The following is a 23,485-nucleotide window of genomic DNA, read 5'->3' on the forward strand; positions in this document are numbered from 1 at the left end:
CTTTCACTTTGGTAGCGGATGAGTCCCCGGGTAGTGCTGCTTTCCCTTTAGTAGCAGATGCGTCCCCTGGTAATATTCCGGGTGAGAGAACCACTTGCGGGGTTGGTGGTATGGCCACCCCCTCGGAAGAGATGCCCCCTGATGCACTAGCTTGCTGTAGACCTGACAACTTGGCTACGATTTGGTCGACCAAGGACTCCTGATTTTTCTTGATGGACTCAAGAGTACTTTCACTGTTCTGAGCCATCTTATCTTCTAGTTCCTTTTGAAGTCTTGCCATGTGCTCTTCGATTTTCTCCATTCTGGCTTCCATTTGTCTCTTTTTTGTTCGAGTATTGTGCGGGTGATGTGTATCTGATGCTTGTGGTGGTAAGCTCGGTGTCTGAGACATGTTCTGTTAGTTAATACGAATGTAAAAACATGGAAAAAAATATAAAATAAACAGACATGAAATATAAAATGCAAGAAATGCAATGCATGATGTATGCAATTGGAGGCATTGATCCAGAAAAGTGTTCATTATTATAAATAACCCTTGTTCAGACAAAAATGTCTTATCTTTTAAGAGACATAAAAACAGATTAAAGGTACATTGGACTAAATCCTCTAGACCCCGAACAGCTTCCAGTAGGTTGACAAGTCTTCTGCCTTCATCTGTCACTGGTTGAATGCCTTGTCGAACCACACCCGCTTCCCTTGCTAGGCCGTGAAGATGACGGGCTGCTTTTTGCACTTGATCCAGGAAATCTCGGATGGTTGCGTCTCGGGCCCTCACCCTTTGCTGTGCTTGTTCCCAACGGAAACGCCATTGTAATCCTCCATCAAACGGCACCATCTGAAGCTCGTTTGCTTGCCTCTTGAACCCCTCTACAATAGCTTCTAACTCAGCTATTGTCTTGCCATCTTTCTCATGTCGTTCTTCTAAGTCAGCTATCCGAACTCTCAAGCGCTGGTTCTGATATTGACTATCTGCCAAGCGTCTTTGGGCAGTCTTCATCTGTTCCTTCCAAGCTTTCTCATCAGGCCCTTCAAACTTCCTTTTCAGGCTATGAGCCTCGTCTTTCCAGTATTCAGAGGTTACCTTCAACTTGGAGTTATCCTTGACTTTGTCTTGATACCCCTTTCTCAAGTCTTCAAGCTCAAAACGGACTCTTTTTTGTTCTTTTTCCAGTTTTTCTGCCCGATCTTTCTGAGAGTCAGCATCGAGCTTCCACTGATAACGTTCAGCTTCAAGTTCCTTTATCCTTTGCTTCAGCTCATTATTCACGGCTTCAAACTCGGTCTTGGCTATCTCGAGTTCAGAAGGGACATGCCTGAGATGTTCTTCCATGGTCCGGGTGTCATCACAGTCTGGCACCGGGATATTGTCATTCTTTCTCAATTTTCGCCACTCCATATAATCCGGAGTGAGCATGCTTCTGGCAGCTACAACATCCATCCGGAATACTTCCTCCACGAATCGGCTGCTTCTTTGATCATCTTCTTATAGCTGTCGCCGTGATACTCAAACTCTGACCTAGCTAACCCGCATGTTACTGGGACAAACTGACGTGCTCCATACTGTCTAAGTGCTAATAGCGGAGCATACCCGACTGCTCCCCAAAGTCCAAGTAAGGTCACAGTGTCGGAGTCACCACACCGAAAAAGAACATCACTGATGAATAACCAAGGGGCTCTCCAGACAATATCTCGGTCTTGAAGATGCGTAAAGACCTTCATCCATTTTCTTTCGAGGCGCCTTCATGCCATTTTAAGGTAATAAATTCACCTAGAGGTGAATAGGTGGTGCTGAAACGGCGGTAGGCAACTCCGTTAGTCTTCCAGAAGTGGCTGTGAATCCAGACCAGAAGGAGCTGAATACACCCGGTAAATCTTCCTCCGCCAGTTCTTCGGCAATGGTTGAGCGATCGAAAGGTCTCGGCCAAGATGGCCGGTGCTGGGTTAACTCGTTTAGAAAGTTGCTCAAATAGTTCCACCACGGCAACGTCAATGCACCCCAAAGCTTTCGGAAAGATAATCAAACCGTACAGACCCAGTGCAAAAAGGTCTATAGTCTTCCACTCATCAGGGTGGTTTTTCATTAGTTGCTTTATGTGTATCCATTCAATTCCTTCTCCACTGCCTCTACGCTGAGTCCGATCGATTACCCATTTCTCATCTACTCCTGCAATTTTGGCCAGTGCATTCTTGAAGGGCTGACTTTTGATGTGTTTAATGTAGGCTCGCTCAAGCTTGATGCTTTCGCAGTGTAGTAGAGTAGTATACTCTTCGATGGTAGGCACCATGTCCTCTGGTTAAAGGTGAAGCAACTATATCCCGGGTTCCAGAATTGAATTAATGCTCGGAGTAAGGGCTCATCAGTCTTGACATGGAGCAAGAGGGCGATATCACCATATCGTTGGCTGAACTTCTGCTTTCTGTCATTCTTCCAACTGTCCCAAATGTTTCGCAGCTCCTGGACATTATTCTGTTTCAGGCTGACAGCGGCATAACTAACCAGTTCTGACACATAGTTTCCCTAAAGACTGTCTCCCTTCTCTTTCTGAGCCATCTCGGACCATAGTCGTGCCTCAGCGTTTTCAATCTCTTGTATTACAACACCTTTGTCCATTAACTCGAATTATTTTGTGTATAACAAACGTTTTTTAGGGATCAATAGCCTCTTGTAATGATGCAAATGCTAGAAAACAAACACAAAGGCAAAAGCATTAGTAAAATAGAAATAGATAAAAATAAATAAATGGTAAATGAAAAAAAAACATAAAAAATAGAAAGGTTAGGAAAGAAATGTCCTAGGTTTTGGAATGTGGTTTTTGGGGTAGGCTCTATTTGTTCAAAGCCTCCCGGTTTGGGTTCTAAAAAACGGTACTCGAGTTCTCCTTGCTGGCGCCCCCTTGGACCGACCAGACCCTTAGTCCGAAACCCATCACAGGCTTGTGTGGACTAAGTTAAACTCGAGAGGACACATTCCCTTATGCCCATACGGAGAATAAATTCACACGAAGGCATAAGGTATATGAATCCCGAAGGCTACTTGCTAGGCCCATACGGTGAATAAATTCACACGAAGGCGTCGCTTTCACCCCCACTTAAAACGGATTCGGAGCTCGGGTTTAGAGCCTTAGATGAAAATGTTTGGAAAGCTGAAATCATTAGAAAACGGTCAGTCCAACTATTTACTCGAAAAATATAATCAAAAATAAGTAATAAGGATCGAAATATTATCTTAAAATTTAAACTTACCCTTTTCGTTAAAAGACAACTGGAAATTACCTTAGCCTGACTCACTTACCTGTGTCCCCAGCGGAGTCGCCAAGCTGTCGCAACCGTCTTTCGGTTGGGCCCCGGAATTGGGCTTCGACTTAGGAAAATGTGGATTGGAGTCGCCACCGATCATTTATTTAAAAATAAATGGGTTGATCGGATACCCTATTTCTTACCTGATCTGCGTCTTACCAGAGATGTGTCGGATTCGGGAGTCGGTTACAGTCAAGGAAGGGCTAGCACCCTTGAACTGCCCTTTCGGTACTGTGTAATTTCCAGTTGTCTTTAATTAAGAAAATTGAAAGTTAAATTAAAAGGTAAAATATTGATCCAAATTGCTTACCACTGATTGCTTGAAGTTCTCTCAAAAAGGCAAGGAAAGGGTTAGGTAATGAAAGTAATAAAAATAGAAAAATAGGCGGACAAACGAAATAATATAAAAAACAATGTATACAAAAAGGAAAGAATGAATATGACTAAATACAAAATAAGATATGCAGAAGAGAAATACAAACGAAAATACAAATAAAGAAAAAGAAGAAATATAATAAAACATAAATGGATAAAAAATTACACAGAGTAAAATAAAATACAAAACAATGAAAATGAAAAAAAAAAAATGCGTAATATATAAATAAAAATAACAGTTATAATAGTAAAAATAGTAATGAAATAATAATGATGAAAATAATAAATAAAATATATATACACATATATGTAAAATATGAAAAATACATGAAAGATATATAAAAATAAAAGGTAAAAAAAAAGGTAATACATACACGAATATAATAATAAAAATAATATAATAGCATAAATAAATAATAATAATAATAGTAAAAAGTAAAAGGGAGAAATAAATAAAATAAAAGTGGAATAAATAATTAATGAATGAAACGAGAAATATATATATTAAAGTATTAAAAAGGAAAAATATCAATAATAGGTAAAATGAATATATATATATATGTATATACATAAATACAAAAAAATGTTAATAGAAATATAATTATAAGACAAAATGAGTAAGGTTGGTAAATAAATAAAAAAACACATAAACGTATAAAATTATAAGATGTAGTAGCTAGATAAAGAAATGACCAAAAAGTTAATTAAAATAATATATATGTATTAACACTAAGTATATAGATGAAATATATAGAAAATACGTATATATATATATATAATTACATGAATAAATAAAGAATAGTAATAATAGAAATAATAAGGATAGTATAAAGAATAATAATAATAAAAATAAAAATGGTAAAATAGTATAAAAAGAAATAAAATATATACATATATATACGTATAATAATAATAATAACAATAATAATATATATATATATAATAAAACGTATAAGTGACATAATACTATACTAATAATACATATATACGAGTGTAAAACACTAATAATAATATAATATATATATATAAATATTATAATGTAATATAAAAAGATAATTAAAATTAAAATCCAGAGAAAGGACTAAAATGAAAGAACTGCAGGTTTGAGGTCGAAATTCTAAAGCAATATTAGGGGGTAATTTCGATTTGGGGGGGGGGAAACGGCTCTTTTCGAGGTAACAGGGATCAAAAGGGCAGTTTACCCTATTTTAGATAGAAACACGCGGATGTTTAAGCATAAAAACCAAAATTTTTTAGCAAAATAATCATTTCTCTCTTCTCCAAACCGAGTCTTTCCCCCCATTTCTCTCTTTTTCTCTGCTTGGTTCATGTGTTCTTGATGAACACATGAACGCCGCCGTAATTCCCAGACTCCGGCCACCGTTGTCGGCGCCGACCGCCGCTCTCCGACGGCAAAATATAAAAAGTTCTCATTTTTTTGAAAGCTCTTCGTACACTCGTTCTAAAAATATCCATAGTTATGTTAGATCAGGCCTCGGGGAGGGTAGATCTACGAACGGAGATTCGAAAAAAATCCCCACCTCCTCTGTCATTGGCTTCTTGTTTCGAACCAACAAAGAAAGAGCATGAACGACACACATGCAAAGCAAAGAATGAACCGAAAGCAAGGTAAAAAGAAAAAAAAACCTTCTTATATTTCCTTTCGAACTTGTTACAAAAGGCTTCGAGTTTGCTTGATATTTCTCTCAATATTTTGTGTGATTTTCTCACCAAATTCCTAGTAATCCCCCCGTTTACAATGGATGTTTACATCTATTTATAATAATAAAAAAAAACCTATTTTTGATTACACTTTTGAATCCTAATGGAACTCTAATGCTGGATTATTGCTTTGGTTGTTGAGGACGGTTGTGACTCTTGCGCCGGATGACTCGGGGACCGTTGGAGAGGCGTGCAAGCTGTGGTGTCCTCGAGCGGCTGGAAACAAGGAATGAGGGGCGTGCTAGGGTTACGTGGGAGACGGATTTGGTCCACTGTTGGGCCCTGAAAAAAAAAATGTAAATATAATTTATAATAAATATATATATTATATAATATAAGGATGAAATTTAGTGTATTCAATTATATTTTACGATGTGTATATATTTGTTTATATTAATGTTATCAAATAATTTGTAAAATAAATAATTAAATATATATATAAATTTTGATTTGATGAGTAATTTATTATATGATATTCGAATTAATGCAATCATATATATATATATATATATTAATTATGATTATAATATATTTATGAAACTTTAATTTCAAATTAATTGATCAAACATATTTTCTTAGGTCATGGTTATAGACACATTAAAGGTATTTCTCTTTCTTTTTATAGAGACTCCCATCCCCACTCCTCTCCACATAATATTAGCATTAGACTTAAAATTTTTAAAAAAGAAAAATCAATTGTTTGTATTTAAGAAAAATAGTGATGCACGGACCAAGCGATTTAGTTGTAAATGAATTGTTATTATTCTTTGAGGTCTTGAGTTCGAGCACTAAGAGCACTAAGAATATTACGGATGTGAGTGTTCAATGTAAAATGATTTGAAGTTATCTTTGAACAAATATTATTTTATCTTATCCAAATTAATAAAAAAATTAATTTGTTTTTATATTATAGATATAATTATTTCTCATTGAACAATTATTTACGATTATATCATACCATAGTCCTTTGTCCCCTCTCTCACTCATTCGTCCAAATAGTAGCTGAAATTAATGAATTTCCGCTTTCAATTCAAAAAACAATGGGAAATCATTCTTTTAGCCCTTCTTATTTCACTTTCATATCAAAATCCCTTTTTTATATGATCGATTAACTCTAATCCTCACTCATTTAAGCCTAAAATTTGTTTAACGAGCCTAAACCAAGATCCAAATTGATTCATATATATGACTCGAGTCAACACTTAAATATTGAATGAAAAAAATTAAGGCGTTATAAAATCTCAAATATAATGAAACACACAAATTTAATAAAAACTTAATTATTCATCTCGAAGAATAAGTGTTTCACTTCTTTCATGAAATCCCTTCTATCAAGAATGATTATCAATTGAATTCAAGAGTTGTCCAAATTTGGAGGTATAAAGTAACTTAGTCTTCACATTTTTAAGGTCATCATAAATGTTAAATTTATTCACAATCATATCATCACGAGTAATTTCATGCATAATAGGATCTCGATCATCAAGGACTATTATATCTTTTTTCGTTATTGATCTATATGACAAATTGGACTCTCTTATTCTTCTCAAATTCATTATACTTGTGAAATTGAATTCTTTTTAATTTTTCAAAATAATTATGCCCATGATTAGGGGTGAGCAAAACTCAACTTGACTTAGAAAATTGATCTTTTCAACTCAACTCGACTCGATTTTTTTTAAATTGAGTCGAGTTATAAAATAGAACTCAAATAACTGAATTTTTTAGTAATTAGTGGATTAATTTTCAAACTTGAGTTGAGTCATGAAAAATATGAAAATATATATGTATTGTATATGATTATAGAAAACCATTTAAATTAGAATCAAATAGTACCATAATAGTATAAATATTTATAATTAAATTTAAACAAATTTTGAACAACTTGACTGAATTATATAAACTTGACTCGATTCAAAAAAATTTCATATAAAATTTGAGTTATAAATTAGGACTCGTCAACTCGAATAATTTAATTTTTTTACTTGATTCAACTTGATCAAACACTCACCCTTACCCACAATTGTTTTGTTCAAAATGAAACCCTCTTTTGCTTAAATCAATCAAAATATTTTATTAGTAAAGTCATCATCTAATGTAGAGGAGACAATAACAAAATATATCATCTAAAATTGTTGAACATTCCATAGATAAAACTTGACAATCTTTTTCTACCGTTTCATCACAACATGAGAATCCTTATAAATTTTTATATCTCCACCTAGGGGTGTTCAAATGGTTAATTCAGCTACCGATTGAACTGAATTTCCATTAATCGAATTAACCGAACTTTTTTCATTAACCATTAACCGAACTAAACTTTTTTTTGAAATATTAATTGAATCGAATAAAGTTTGATTATTTCAGTTGGTTAACAGAATAAACCAATTTTTTTAATAATTTGTTAATTAGATTAATTTAAATATAATAGATTTTTTTTATTTGTGTTAAAATTTAATTAGGTATTGATAATTTAATGAGTCTAGTGTGGTTAAAAAAAATTGGGTCTTAATTCTTAATGTGTTTGAAATTAAAATATGTATTTAATATATTTAATATTTAATGATTTTGGTTAATTCGGTTAATTAACCAATTTTGAATTTAATTAACCGTTAACCTAATATTGAAAAAAAATATTAATTGTTCCCGACCAAACTAATTTGGTAACTGAACTAATTTAGTTCGGTCAGTTAATTCAGTTAAAACCGAAAAATGAACACCCTATCTCCTTATTTACCAAAGTATTTGTACCCTTTTGAATTCAGAGAACTTAACAAAATTAGATTTCTTCTCAAATATGTCCCAAATTGAATATGATTATCCAACAATGAAATAACATACTTTAAGGACATTATTATGATGATCAAATTAAACTCAAATGCTCTATTACCAATTCATTAAAAGATAACAATAAGTATAATGATTGCACAATAAATTTGACATTAAAATTTTATGTAGAAAATCTTTCAAGAAAAATCACAAATAAAAAAAAAAAGAATTTTCACTATTGTCTAAAATAGAATAATATAATAGGAATCCTTATAAATAACTTAATCCCTAATATCTATTTATAGAGATTTTTATTTGATTAAAATATTATTTAGTAAAAATCTACTCAAACAAGATTTTATACTATTAATCAACATAAAATACATATATTTCTTACTTTTAATCAAACTAGATTTCTAAATTTCAGTCAGATTAGGTCTCATATTTTCTTCAATTCTCTCTTAATTTTATATCTTCAATAATTTGAATCAAACTCTAACAGGCAAGTATCAAAGCATGATTTGAGTCGTAGAGTTTCAAAAGGGATTGTTGTTGTGGATTTTTATAGAGATATTGAAGACGTGCAATAAAAAATTTGTTCTAATGTGTTTTTAGTTGCAGGAACATAATTCTCAATCTATCAAATGGTACTTCAATGAATATTACATAAAATTTAAAATTGTTGAAGACTTGACGATGGGGCTTCAACTAATATTTAACTTACATAAGGATTGGAATTGTTAAAGATTCGAAGACTAAGTTTCTAAAAGAATTTGTATTAAAGGAAAGATTGTTAGATATTAACTCAAGTTTAATTAGGTATGTAAATGAACCGAACGAACACAAACGAGGGTATGTTCCTCTTTTGTTCGTTTAACTATAACCGAACGAACACGAATAACTAAACAAACGAATTTTCTTGTTCGCGTTCGTTCATTAAGAAATTTAGCTTATTCGTGTTCATTCATGTTCATTCATGTTCGTTCGTTTAAATGTTAAACAAACATAAATGAACGAACGTAAACAAACAAAAAACGGACGAACATAAAATTAATTGGGTTTATATATGAGAAAAAGTTTTTTAAAAAATAATTTTAGGATTTATATTTTTTAATTGTTTTGAGTACTTTTTATTTAGGTTTAAAATTAATTAAGTTTAAAAATAGTAATGAGTTTAAGGTTAAAATTTATTAAGTCTTTATATTTCAAACGTGTCTGGAGAACATAAACGATCATAAACAAATGAATATAAACAAATGAACATAAATAAAAGAACATAAACGAATGAATTATCAAACATTCACGAACGTAAATGGACAAACGATCCTTTTGTTTGTGTTCGTTCATTTAATTAAACAAACACTAAATCTTATTCATATTCATTCATTTAATAAATAAATGAACATAAACAAACTTTCCGTCGAACAGTTCATGAACGATTCGCTAAACGTTCGGTTCGGTTACAAACCTAAATTTAATTAAAAATTAAATTAGATTTAATTCTACTAGTTGAATATTACTTGGTGAATAAATGTATTTAGTTAAGAATTTTTATGTAACAAAGATTCTTGGTGATCAAATATGTTTCTCATATAAATATAGAATATGCCTTAGCCTTTAGAATTACGAGAGAGCTATTTTAGAGGGAAGGAATCTTTATAATTTTTTAGGTTTATATTACAAAGTGAAATTTAGTAGGATATTAGAAGAGTATTTTAAGATATACAGATATAATATATTTGAGTTTTTGTGATTTCCATATTTATAAATAAATATTATTTCTTTCTTTTACGGAGACAAATAAAGTCAAATTATATTAAATCTCATCTCTTATATATAATTTATTTTACGTTAATATTATTTTATATATTTTTCTAAATATGAATTCTTAACAAATACTATTAAATTAATTCAAAATAAAAGTAACAAATTCAACTACAAATTAAATATTTAAGTCTTCTTTTACTACTCGTTTGACCGGGTAACTTGAATTAGGAAACGGTGTCGTATCTGTCGTTGCTCGAATCCTTCGGTTCTCATATGTTTTAAAATAAAGTTTTTCATTTTAACCATATTAGGAAAACACCTCTCTAAGAGAGAGAGAGAGAGAGTACCTCTGATCCACAATAGCAAGGATTTTCTAGGGTTTTTTCCCGTATCACTAACCAATGGCGATGGCTGCTCTCAGACGCGAAGGGAGGCGTTTCGCCCCTCTGATCTCTCCCCGCCCAATCACCGCCGTCCGATCCTCTCCTTTCGCTCCTCTCACGAGTACTGATCTCTTTTTCTCGATAAAGTTTTTCTTAATGTACTTTCTGATTTTTTTAATGGGCTTTATTTTTCTTTTGCGCTTGTATTTGTATCTAAAATTGAGCTAAACAGTTGGTATTGAATATTTACCTGAACAAAATTCTTATAGGATTTATAATGAAATTCATATTTTGGCAATTTCATTTTCTGATATGTTGTGAAATACTAAATAAATTAATTTGGATGACAGGGATGAGGGTCCGATTGGTGTTCGTTATATTTCAACTCAAGTCGGTAGGATTTGTTTGATTTTCTCTTTGTTTATTTTCAATATTATGTTTTATATACTTGCTTGTTACTTTTTCTCTTAGGTTCAGAGTTCTTGGTGAAGGTTATAACTTTTGTGGTGATCAATTATTTATGCAGTTCGAAACCGGATGAAGAGTGTTAAGAATATTCAGAAAATCACAAAGGCTATGAAGATGGTTGCTGCCTCAAAGTTGAGAGCAATTCAAACTAAAGCTGAGAATTCCCGAGGCCTCTGGCAGCCATTTACCGCACTTCTTGGCGATCTTCCTAGTATGTCCTCTAACAAGCCTCTTGGCCCTTATATGTTTCCTTTACTGAACAAGTCCTATTGAATTTGGTTGTGTTCTCATTGCATTTTCTTAATATTAGTTATCTCAAGTTGTTAATCGTCACTTTGTGCTCTGCTCTCCCATTTATGTTGAACTGGTGTTCACGTTGTCAATTATATGCTGCTGTGGCTTTAGTTTTACTTTTTCGTCATAACCTCTCTACCTAGAAGGTTTATGCAAATTTAACTTTGATATTTGGTTGATGACAGAACAGTTCGGCAGACAAACTGTACTTAACAAATGCTTCTTTGTTCATAGCACCATATGTTTGAAAATCATTTGTTATTTTTATATGTATTATTTGGTTAAAAGAGGCTCTGATTATAAAAATACTGGCTCTGTATCAGTAATAACTAGCTTGATCAGTTATTAACTAATATTACTTGGTTCAGGTTGAAGTAGAGTGGTGCTTTATGCATAATAGCGAATAAACTTATTTTTTACAAATCTGGATGCTAAAGATTAACTAAAGTGTGAGTGTCGGATATACTAGAGTTCGAAATGGGTATGCTCAATTTTTTAAATAAGATTTTCCATATATTTGGAAGCATCTTGGAGGGTCATATCCCAATGCCCATTCTGAAATTGGGTTTGAACATTTAAAGGAAAATGAAGAGTTGAAGCAACATAGAATGGGAAGTGTTCTAGCTTTGACCTGTTAGTTAATCATACATAACATGCTTTTGAAATTTAGGGTATTGTGTCTTTGCCTGTTTACTATCTTGTTTTATCCTACTACTATATTGTTTAATAATCTTTTACAGTTATACATATTTAAAATGCATTTTTTCAGCCTCATTTTATTAATATATCTTGTCACAATGTTAGGTGTTGATGTCAAGAAGAGCGTTGTTGTCACCATCTCTTCTGACAAAGGTCTTTGTGGTGGAATTAACTCTACATCAGTCAAGATAAGCAAGGGGATCCACAAGCTGAACTCTGGTATATCACCAAAGCAACTTAATATTTTCTTCTTTTTTCTGTGTGAGTTCTGAGTTGCTGTCCTCTTGGGACTTCTTATGAGTTAAATACCTTTATCTCCATAGGCCCTGAAAAAGAAACAAAATATGTAATTCTGGGAGAGAAGGCTAAGGCTCAATTGATTCGTGACTCTAAGAAGGACATTGAGTTGGTCATTACTGAGCTGCAGAAGAATCCTTTGAACTACACTCAGGTCTGTTATTGTGCTTATTTTTTTGCATTTTGCAGTTTCCCTATGAGAGAACCTTTTCATACAAGTTGAAAATTTGACTGCTAGATTGAATATTTGATTGATTCATTAATGCCTTCTTATGGTTTTGGTCTTGCTGGAACAGGATATTTTGACACAACATCTAAGTTTAAGTAATTGCACTGGTTGTTGACTGTTCCCTTTTGGTTCAGTCCAGAAAATGCTATATCAGGGCAAATCTGGATCTATGATTGGCAAGAGCCTGTAGATGTATAAAGATGATTAATGTTTGTTAATTTATAAAGGAAAGGCACCATTTTGATGATGAAAACACAAATAAAGATTCAATCTACTGGCTGCCCAGGGAAGTGAATGGTAGCCACCACAGTAATGTAAGGTAGGGTTGATATTTGCAGGATAGATGGTTAATCTGACTGTTGAAAACAAAATAAGAAGAGGATAATATCCAGGCTTAACACCTAGATCTCCTTACTTTTCACATTAAAGACCTTAAAGGCCTCACATTTAGGGTTAGTGATATCTTCACACTAGCTGAAATATAGTATAAAGATGCAATTTCTCATATAATTTTTCTTTATCAGTTGAACGAACTAATGTGTACATTATTGCTTTCCAGCTGTCCTCCTCTCACACTGAGTTGATTACCAAAGTAGGAGCTATTAATATTGATTTAATGAAATTCTAAACTATGAACTATGAAATAAATTATAACAATGGGAGAACGATTGCATCAAAGCCTTAGTTGGATCAAGAATCCGGGTTCTTGTTATAGACCAAGGGAAACCAAAGGGAAGGGATAAATAAATTCTAAACTATGACAAAATTGTTATATATCCGGGTTCTTGAAATAAATTATAATTCTAAACTATATACTATGAAATTCTAAACCAAAGGGAAGGCTTATCTTGGAGAGCGATTGCATCAAAGCCTTAGATTGGATCAAGAATCCGGGTTCTTGTTCTGCCTTATTTAAATCGCTAGTGGAGGAAATAGTGTCTATCGTAGTGGATAGGAATGTTATTGTTAGGCATATTAAAAGAGTTGCGAACTGTGAAGTGGATGTTCTAGCTAAGTTAGGAATTGGATGAGTGAGGGAGTTTTTATTTCTGGTTTGTAGGAGGAAGTGATTTGGTGTGAATGTTTTTGTACGTTTTTCTGTACTTTGTATTTTTGTAATTTAGTAATAAAATTTTGAGGCACTCTTTTCCTGCTTCCAATGTCTGCCGAGATACTTATGTATTTTGACGGTTATGAAGGGGGTTTTAATGAGGCCTTCCTTTCTTATAAAAAAAAAACAATTGGAGGAAACCTTAAAGGGACATTTGGTTTCTAATTCTAAGCTAATTGAAACAAAACTTTAACTCATTAATGATTCAAATCTAATTAATCTTCTTTTTAGCGTTGTAGCAGTTGTAGTTGACTGTCTTAATTGTTGACCTTTGGTTTCAAATTATAGACCAAGAGAAACAAAACATTAATGCATTAATATAGTTCGAACTGAAATAGTATTCAGTCACCTAACATCAAATAAAGACTATAGTTCCAAATTTTATGGCAGTTTAATATGGATTTTCCTCAATCCACTCTTTTGTTTACCTTATCTTGATAAATGTCTGGCTTCTTTTTAATGTTGTAGAGGTTGTGGCTGACTGTCTTAGCCATTGATCTCTTGAATGAACTGGAATTTTCTCATATATGGATCTCTTTTTTATGGAAATTTTCTATTCTTTTCTCCATACTTGCAAATATTTTCACCTTCAGGTCTCGGTTCTTGCTGATGAGATCTTAAAGAATGTGGAGTTTGATGCTTTGAGGATTGTTTTCAACAAGTTTCACTCTGTAGTTTCATTTATACCTACAGTGTCAACTGTATTATCACCTGAAGTGAGTGGAATTTTCAGATTGATAAGTACTTTTTCCCTGTTTAGGCGTTGCTCTATATATTCTCCGTTTTTTCTTGCTGCTTTATTTGTATAGATTGTTGAAAGGGAAGCTGAATCTGGGGGAAAGCTTGGTGATCTAGACAACTATGAAGTTGAGGGTGGTGAGACAAAGGGTGAAATACTTCAAAATCTGGCTGAATTCCAGTTCTCCTGTGTAAGTCCTGCTGTTTGAAACAACCCTCCTCATTTCTTGTTATTCTTCATGTAAGTCATGCTGTGAAGGCATGAACTATAACTTAATAATTGAATCCCATTTTTCAAATTTGTGAATTTGACATGATACCCTTGGTTGTTGAGAGCTGTTTTATGATGACAAAACCTCATTCCATGTGCTGCTCATTAACACAAATATTCCTTTGTTTTCTGAGTTAAAAGTAAACACATAATTGGCTAGCTTCCTATGGTTTTGATAGAGCTATATGTTTCCTTGTTGCAAATACTGCCGACCAGTTTTTGCAGCAGGAAAGATTTTTCTACTCCTTTCTTTAAGGAATCAGGACGAATAAGCCTAGGCATTTGTAAGAGAATATGAACATGTATGTTTGTAATCTTGAGGATGCATAAGACACCTTATCTAGTAAAAAATCTACCAAAAAATATGAAAATTTTGATTGTTTTCATTTTTGTCCTTTTCCTTATCTACTGCTATGTGCCTGCTAATCGCTAAAGTGTAATATACCATCAAAGAATTCTTGTATTTCCCCCAGGTCATGTTCAATGCGGTTTTGGAGAATGCTTGTAGTGAGCAGGGAGCAAGGATGTCTGCTATGGATAGCTCAAGCAGAAATGCTGGCGATATGCTTGATCGCCTTACTCTTACATATAACAGGTCCAGTGCCTCTCTCGTTTTTATAAACGTGAACTTTCATGTGGATCGGTTTCAACAGTTGATTAGTATTCTGTTCTAGGTAGTGTTGTATCGAACTTCATTTAGTTGTTTTAACTTGTTATTGTTTTTTCATAGCTGAAGTAGACGTGTTGGTTGTATTTGTGTGTTACAGAACCCGTCAAGCTTCGATCACCACTGAGTTGATTGAGATTATATCCGGAGCATCAGCATTGGAGGGTTGATTTCAAATATTTTTCCGACAGTAACAAAATCAGTGTACTGTTTCTCTGGACTTGGTGGTGCTTCCCTTTGAATGTTTTGTTGAGGTATTTCAATAATCCCCCCCAAGTGATAAATCTTCCTTTCTGGAATTAATTTACTTTCTGATGGTTTCAAATTTCAACAGCCTTTGACAAGGAAAATTCTATGTTTTTGGAATGACGTTTTCCTGCAATAAAAATTCACTTTGATTTTGTTTTGGTAGTTCTTCGAACTCCTTGCGAATGCATTTATCCAAATATCAACTCCACTATTTTGTTTGTTTTAACTTTTTAAGCTCAACTTACACTATATAATACAAATATGAAAATTACCTGTTTATTGTATTTCGATAACCGAGTAAGAGTTTGTTAATTAGATTATTAAAATTTTAATTTGATTTTAGTTAAGCCATCAGTCATTGACTATTAACGAAATTAGAATTGTTGTGATAGTTAATAAATTTATATAATAATATATTTGTTTCTCATTCTACATTTTGGTCATAATTATAAAATAATTTAATAAATTTAATCGTTTAGTAAATTTTATATTATAAAAAATACTTTAATTTTTAAATTAAAATATACTTCAATTATATAAAATTTTTTGTTTATATACTAATATAAAAAAATTAAATTATTAATTATATTAAAAACTAATTTGGTGATTATATATATAATTATAAAAATAAAAAATTGATAACAAATAAATATTAAATTAAATTTAAATTTTTTTACATCAAGTATAATTTAAACTAAATATAATTTTGTCAATTATGTAACATTTTTAACTTATTGTAGTGAATAAGTGTTATCTTAGGTCCTAAGTCTTGGGTTTAATCTCTCCTAATTTTAATTTATATTTTCCTAAACCTAAATATAATTTTTGTTTGGTTAAATTTTGTTTCTATAACATGGTGAAATATGTCATCATTTTATTGGAAGATTAAACTTATTAAATTATTTTAAAAATAAGATTAAATTGATAGAATATGCAAATAATATGGATCAAATATATCATTATACAAATTTACTTGATTATCACGTCAATAATTCTTTTAACAGTTAACTATCATGAGTTAATTCGAATCAAATTGAAAGGCTGTTGACTTAATTGATTTTTTTTTTGTTTAGTGGTCAATAAAATTAACCCTATAGTTTAGTAAATAAGGAGGTAGTTTACCCAAAAAAAGAGAATAATTGAGTAACCGAAAATGTCTTATAATATACGATTTTAATCAACTTTTTTTAGATTTGCAAAAATAACCAACGAATTCGTAACTCAATTTCAAATTCGTAACACGAAATCCAATTTCGCAACACAATTTCCGAATTTGCAACTCGAATTTATAATTCGCAACACATAAGTCGAATTCGCAACTCGAATTTGACATTTTCTCAACACGAATTTCTTTTTCGCAACTCGATTTTTAAATTCGCAACACGAGTTTCTCTTTCGCAACTCGAATTTATAATTCGCAACACGAATTTCATTTTCGCAACTCAATTTTCGAATTCGCAACACAAATATTTAGGGTATATAAACTACCCCTAAATCGCAACTCATAATCTAAACCCCTAAATTGCAACTCAATCCATCTCCGTCTCTCACTCTCTCCGGCGACATCCGTCCTCATCTCCGACGACCCCTCTCCATCTGCATCTCTCACAGCCACAAATAAAAAATCAACCACCGATAATTAATTTTCTTATTTTGAAATTATAATTTATTTTAATTTTTTAAAATTTTATAAGTTTAGTTTCTCTTATAGTTTTAGAAGTTCCTCCTGTAACATAAAATTATACGTCTAACTTAGTTTTTATTGTATACCCAAAACATTGGAGTGTGATTCTGAAATTTTAACTTAGCTGATTCTGAAACTTTCCAACTAGTTAAGAAGTAGGCCCAAAAGTTATTTGTCACTGTCTGTAAAGCTGACTTTGGAGTGTGATGTTCATGTTCATATATAATGCAAAAGGTAGTTTAATGGGCTGCATTAATTTATTTGCAGTTAGTGATGAACTGACCACTGGTTTTATAACATCTTTGCTTGGATTAACTACGTTTTCTCTGCCTGTCTTGTTCCTATATGTCCTTTGTTTTAGTTTTAAAAATTGATTAAAATAAGTGTTGATGGCTGTCCAAAAAGCTTAAACAAGGTGCTTTGTACGTGCTTACTTCAGCTGTGAATTGGATTCTCGTCTTTCTTAAAAGGTCATCAGTATAATAATTAGGGTTAGGGATCAACTTTTGGCTCCCACTTGATGCCAAGGAGACATGACGTACTCTAAGGTACTGGCCCACGTTACTTTTATTAAAATGAAACCAAATAACTCATGATTAAAACAAGGGTAAATTACAAATTTACTCGTTCCCCTTTATTATCTCTCTTATTTCTCTTATTGAATTTTAAATTATTTTAATTTACTTGCGAATTTTATACATTAATAGTTTTAGAAGTTCGTCCTGTAACATAAAATTATACGTCGAACTTAAGTATATCTAATTTAGTATTTTTATTGTTTTTGTTAGGAATTTTTTTTCTGTTGCATTGACTTTAAGGAATAAATTAAGCCTAGCCACTACAATTGTGTCGACACTTACACATGTCCAAAGAAATTTGTTTGAGAATACTTCTTTCGGGCCATGGATGAAAGTACAACATCCAAGTGGAGATGCTTTGTTGACTCATTTGTTTCTACAGACCATGACTAACGATCAACCTGAGGGGATACCACGTGGCGATGAGGAGATATGGTTTCATTTTCCACCGGCGTATACTCGCTTTGGGCGAGAGGAGTTTTGCTTGGTCACTGGTCTACGTTTCGGACACACGATGAATTAGGTCCGTACACTAGTCATATCGCCACCCCATCATGGTTATTTCGGGTTTTTCCTGACTGACAAAGGTGATGGCTACTTTACACGTCGACGATTTGAGCATATTAATTCTTAAAGATAGTTTACTCGGATGGATGACCTTGATGTTGTCCGAGTATGCCTTTTGTTACTTTTGTATGCCGACTTTTTAGCAAAACAGGGCAAACAATCTATTTGTAAGGATTTAATATTATTGGTAGATGACCTAGATGCATGGAACGTGTTTCCGTGGGGTTCATATATATGGAAAACTACTTGGAAAAATTGTCGTCTACCTTAGAGGACTGTCGTAGTTTGCATGGCCATGGTTCCAAATACACTTTGGTAGGCTTTATTTGGGCCTTTAAGGTAAGAAATATAATGTTTCCAAATTAATTAATTAATTAACAATTACTAAAATTAATGTTTGTGTATTATATTGTAGATTTGGATATTTGAGGCATTTCCCAGCATGCGTACTTATGCCATCAAGAATTCAAATGATATTCCTAGGGCTATTACTTGGAAAAGGATCCGACAGTTGGATTGGGATGAGATATTACCATATATGACGATCGATGATGTAAGTAAACACAAATACTTATTTAAATTGGTGGCTATTGGGCGTACACACACACACACACACACACACATAAACAATTTATTACTAGTAGACGTTTAACTTTATTTGGGCTTTTATATTATTAGGAGGCAAACTATCCATTACAAACATTGATACCCACAGAGGCTGAGGTTGCCACTGATTGGTGGCAAGCTAGTAGGCATTGTTTTGATGAGACGGATGATGAGGATCCCCCACTTTTTCATCGAGTCGATTCTCCACTTCGACACCGAGATCCATCACCTCATCCTACACCTCGACACCGAGATCCATCACCTCATCGAGCCGATTCTCTACTTCGACACCGAGATCCATCACCTCATCGAGCCGATTCTCCAATTCGACACCGAGATCCATCACCTTATCGAGCCGATTCTACACCTCGACACCGAGATCCATCACCTCTAGCCGACTCTACACCTCGACACCGAGATCCATCACCTATTCCATCACATCATCGAGCCTCTTCTCCACCATTACCTCATGTTAGACGATCGGCAAAGATGCAACGATATTTATCTCCCGTTCTCCACCTCCATGGGATGAGTTAGGTGCTTTACGTGATAAGGTATGTGCTTTATGTGATGAGGTCGGTGCTTTACATGATGACAATGATGCTTTACGTGATGAGGCAGGTGCTTTACGTGGTGAGGTAAGTGCTTTACGTGATGACAATGGTGCTTTACGTGATGAGGTAGGTGCTCTACGTGAGATTGTTTCATCGTTGCAGAATGAGGTGTGTATTCTACGCGAGAAGGTAAGTTTGTTTAATTTTATAAGAAATAAAAAATACAATAAATATAACCTTTTTTCGACATTATTTATTTATTCACTGATTTATGTATTAATTTATTTTTAGAGGCCCGATGATATATTACATGATGACCACTATAATTCTGAGCCAGACCAGCCATCTACCTTCAGATATATGGATACCATTTTTGTTGCACGATGGGGTTCACGCATCAGACGTCATGGACCTGCCATTACGTCTCCTTTCACCCCAATAGTTCCAAGACTGCGTAAGAAAAAGCCTGATCCACCTACCATTGTTCAGGTTCCACCTCCTATTATTCAGGATTCACCTCTCATAGTTCAAGAGACCCCTCCCATCGTTCAAGATCCACCTCCCATCGTTCAGGATCCACCCGCATCGTTTAGGATCCACATTCAATACTATGTAGATATATTGGTAAACCCCCTCTTGTGCCCAATATGCTGGATCCGATATGGATTTCGTATCGGTTACCAGCCAGTACCATTCCTCAGTACTAGATATGCACACTACCGGACACAGTTAAGGATAATACCATTTAGGCTAAGACCGCAGTTGATTTTTATCTACATGAGCGGAGCAAGGGGTGCTTCACCGACATATGCAAAATCGACCATACACATTTGTTTCTTGAGTGGTCTTGGTGGGGTGTTTTATTAGGGGTTGAAGATAATGGCTACTTCGAATGGGGGTAAGTATTATATTCTTTTTATATTGATTTTGAGTATTTTTTTTAATTTATTAAATTCACTAATATTTTTTTTATAAAACGACATATTGATGCATGGGTAACACGACTTCTGATTTTAAGGAAATTGAAGAAACTCAAAGAGACGCGATGGACTATTATGCCTTCGTCTTTTCACTCCACTCACTTGCAGGATCAGATAGACGCTTCATATGCGTTAGATAATGACAAAGCTATCCTTTATCCTGAGTGGTGGGAGGTCAATAAGGTTAATATTTATTTTTGCATATTTAAAGGTGTTCATCAAATTTATTTGATGTGCGCAGTTGAAGTATTATTTATTTAATATTACAGGTGTTTATCCCTGTTATGGAACGTCGTCATTGGTTTCTCGTCGAGCTTCAGCTCCCATCACTGAAGTCGCTAGTATATGACAACTGTTTGAATTACATACCATTGTCTGTTTTGAAATATATTATTTGTAGGGGATGGACCGATCTTTTGTCTAAATACTTGGATGCGATTGCTTATTGGACTAATTCAGGAAATGAGAAGCCGAATATGTTAAATGTTACAATAATGAGAGACGAGACATCGCCACAACAAGCGTCAATAGCCAGAGGGTATTGTGGTCCGTTTGTATGCATGTGCTTGGAACGTATGACGAGAGGAGGCAAACAGTTTCTACCTCCGAGAGTTAGAGATAGAGGTGCAGTAGGGTTGTGGTTTCGGTATTTTATGGATAGAGAGATATATGCGAGACGTTGCCTACATGCATCCAGTGGTTGATATGCCCATGTAAACTTCTTTGACAAGAATAATTTCCTCCAAGCACTTCATAGTGTTGTTTCTGGGTTGCGTGATCCAAAACTTTCTGTTCGAGTTGATTCAGTTTTTGCATTGAGATCATTTGTTGAAGCTTGCAAAGGTAGGTAGCTGATACTTTTTCTTTGAACTTTATTTTATATTTTATGTCAGTTGATTTTGGATTGAGCAAACTTGGGTTAAGTCACTGTACACAGGTTTGTTTAATTGGAGCGTTGATTGTGTAACTGAAAAGAAGTTATTTTATTTGCAGATTTAAATGATATTCATCCCATTCTTCCTCAGCTACTTGATGGTAAGTGGTATTTAGTACTTGTAACATCTTATTAGTAGCTTTTATTTGCATACTTTTAATAATCTGACATGATCCTTTGTATATCACTTTGTGAAACTATATTTGCACTCAGGTGCTGCCAATGAGGATGTTTGATTTTCTTGATGCACCGATTCCGTTTCTTGTGAGTTGTAGTGTTCTTTTGGATGTTAATAATAATTAAAAGAAAAATGATGGTACGATTCATAAAATTCTAAGCTGACACTTGACATTAAACTGTAAGGTTAGAGTTTTAACCTGCATAAGAAAGGCAAAAAACATGTTCCTTTACATGTATATGTGATTTATATCGCACATGCACGAACAGGAAAAGATTCTTTAGCTTTGTAAGCAGGTTAAAGCTCTAAATGAACGTACAGATTATTATCTACAAAAGATGTTACAATAACATATATTTAGTGGTAATAGAATGCCCTGATTTAGTTTTTTGTTTCTTCATTATGTAGGTTGGCTTACAACAAAAACCCATGGATTTGAAAATGAAAACATATAATCTTGTTCAAGTTAATGTGCTCAAGAACCAGGTATTTATGATTTATAGACAGTTTGCATGTTTGGTTATGAGATTTATAGCTCCAGATTATGACACTTGCTATTATAATGTTCGATATAGACTGAGATTTGGTAATCTATTATGATTGCTCGAATTGTTTCACCATAACTCGGAGTATTCTTAGTTCTTTTAAATGTTATTCAGGTGAAAACATCTCACTTTCCTACACTTCCTCGGCATAGAGAACTTCTATCAGAACTAGGGCCGATACATTCCAGACTCTCATTAGAAGGTTAATTTGCTAGAAGGCATTGTACATATAGGTGCAATTAAGTGTATGTGTTTACTGGTCATTTTATAGATACTTTTTATTCCAGTACCTTGCAGCAACTGATATCAGTTTTACCTATTCAGGCTGAAGCTGCAACAAGATTTTTGGAAGTCATGCGTCGATACTTCGAATCACTTTGTGGGGATCTGAGATATCATACTATCACTAGTGTAGAATCTAATAATGAAAGGGTTGACACTTCGGTTCTTATAATTTGTGTTGTCCTCTGATTTCTTTCCTAACAAGTAACAAATCGCTGCATAACTGGTTGATGTTTCTCATTTTCTTTTTATGTGTTCAAATAACTTCCAGGTTTCCTTACTACTTAAATATAGCTTTTTTGACTCTTTTCATAGCAGGGATCAGTCGTTTATTAAGGTAATTTTATGTTCACTTTCGCAAATGCGTCGAACCATATGTTACAGATTTGCAGCACTAGATCCTGAGAACACATTGCTGGTGTTTTCCCTTTTGCAGCTATTTGTAGACACTCAGCTATTCAGTGCTCTATCGGATTCTCGATTGTCTACCTTCGAACACGAACCCTTAACATAATCCGATCAACAGGTACGTTGCGTTGGGATAAGCTTCCTAGATGCAGAACTCCATCAGATATAAAGTATTGTGTAGCTCTTGAAGATTGATGGCATCTCAAACATTATTGGTAGTGACCCTAAGCCATTTTCGAATAGTAAAGGGTGCAGTGCCATAAAGATGTGACTCACTTGGCAGCAAAAGGTTGCTAAACATGTTTCAACTCGAAAATACTGTTTGATTTACTTTTGTTGTTGTTAAACATGTTTTATGTTCTTTTTCTCAAGTTATATCTTTAAGTTAGGATATGTGTTAAAGGTTTAATGATTGACCATAATGTTGACTGGTTAGTTACTGAATTCACCTGCAGTTGGTGGAATTTTCAGTTCATAAATGGATAACTACTATTTTGATGGCTAGTTTGCAGTCAGTATTCTTTTGCCCATTTTTAGATTGATTTGTTTAATTGAATCTGCATTATGTTGAAGACAAACTATTAAGAGACCTGTTGAAGGTAAACTATCAAAAAATGCTTTAAGAAATCAAATTCGCAACTTGAAAATTGTGAATTCGCAATTCGAAACTCAAATTTGCAACACGAAAATCGCAACTCGAAAATGAAATTCGCAACTCGAAATGGAGTTGCGAATTCAAAATTCGAGTTGCGAATTCGATTTTCAAGTTGCGAATTCGATTTTCAAGTTGCGAATTTGAATATCGAGTTGCGAATTCAATTTTTGAGTTGCGA

At 33.5% G+C, this 23,485-nt stretch overlaps 1 protein-coding gene across 1 annotated transcript in view; it reads left to right on the forward strand.

Annotated features, from left to right (window-relative positions):
* LOC120187317 (ATP synthase subunit gamma, mitochondrial-like) overlaps positions 1–23,485 on the forward strand; it is a 53,394-nt gene that overhangs the window by 12,247 nt on the left and 17,662 nt on the right. Inside the window, 10 exon segments of the mRNA XM_039191058.1 lie at positions 10,281–10,425; positions 10,428–10,434; positions 10,664–10,707; positions 10,840–10,992; positions 11,880–11,993; positions 12,098–12,225; positions 14,005–14,127; positions 14,221–14,340; positions 14,894–15,015; positions 15,188–15,274. Coding sequence (XP_039046989.1) covers positions 10,332–10,425; positions 10,428–10,434; positions 10,664–10,707; positions 10,840–10,992; positions 11,880–11,993; positions 12,098–12,225; positions 14,005–14,127; positions 14,221–14,340; positions 14,894–15,015; positions 15,188–15,257 — 975 coding nt within the window. The 5' untranslated portion in view covers positions 10,281–10,331 and the 3' untranslated portion in view covers positions 15,258–15,274.

The sequence above is a fragment of the Hibiscus syriacus genome, unplaced genomic scaffold (assembly GCF_006381635.1).
Source record: "Hibiscus syriacus cultivar Baekdansim isolate YM2019G1 unplaced genomic scaffold, ASM638163v2 tig00113724_pilon, whole genome shotgun sequence".
NCBI lineage: Eukaryota > Viridiplantae > Streptophyta > Magnoliopsida > Malvales > Malvaceae > Hibiscus > Hibiscus syriacus.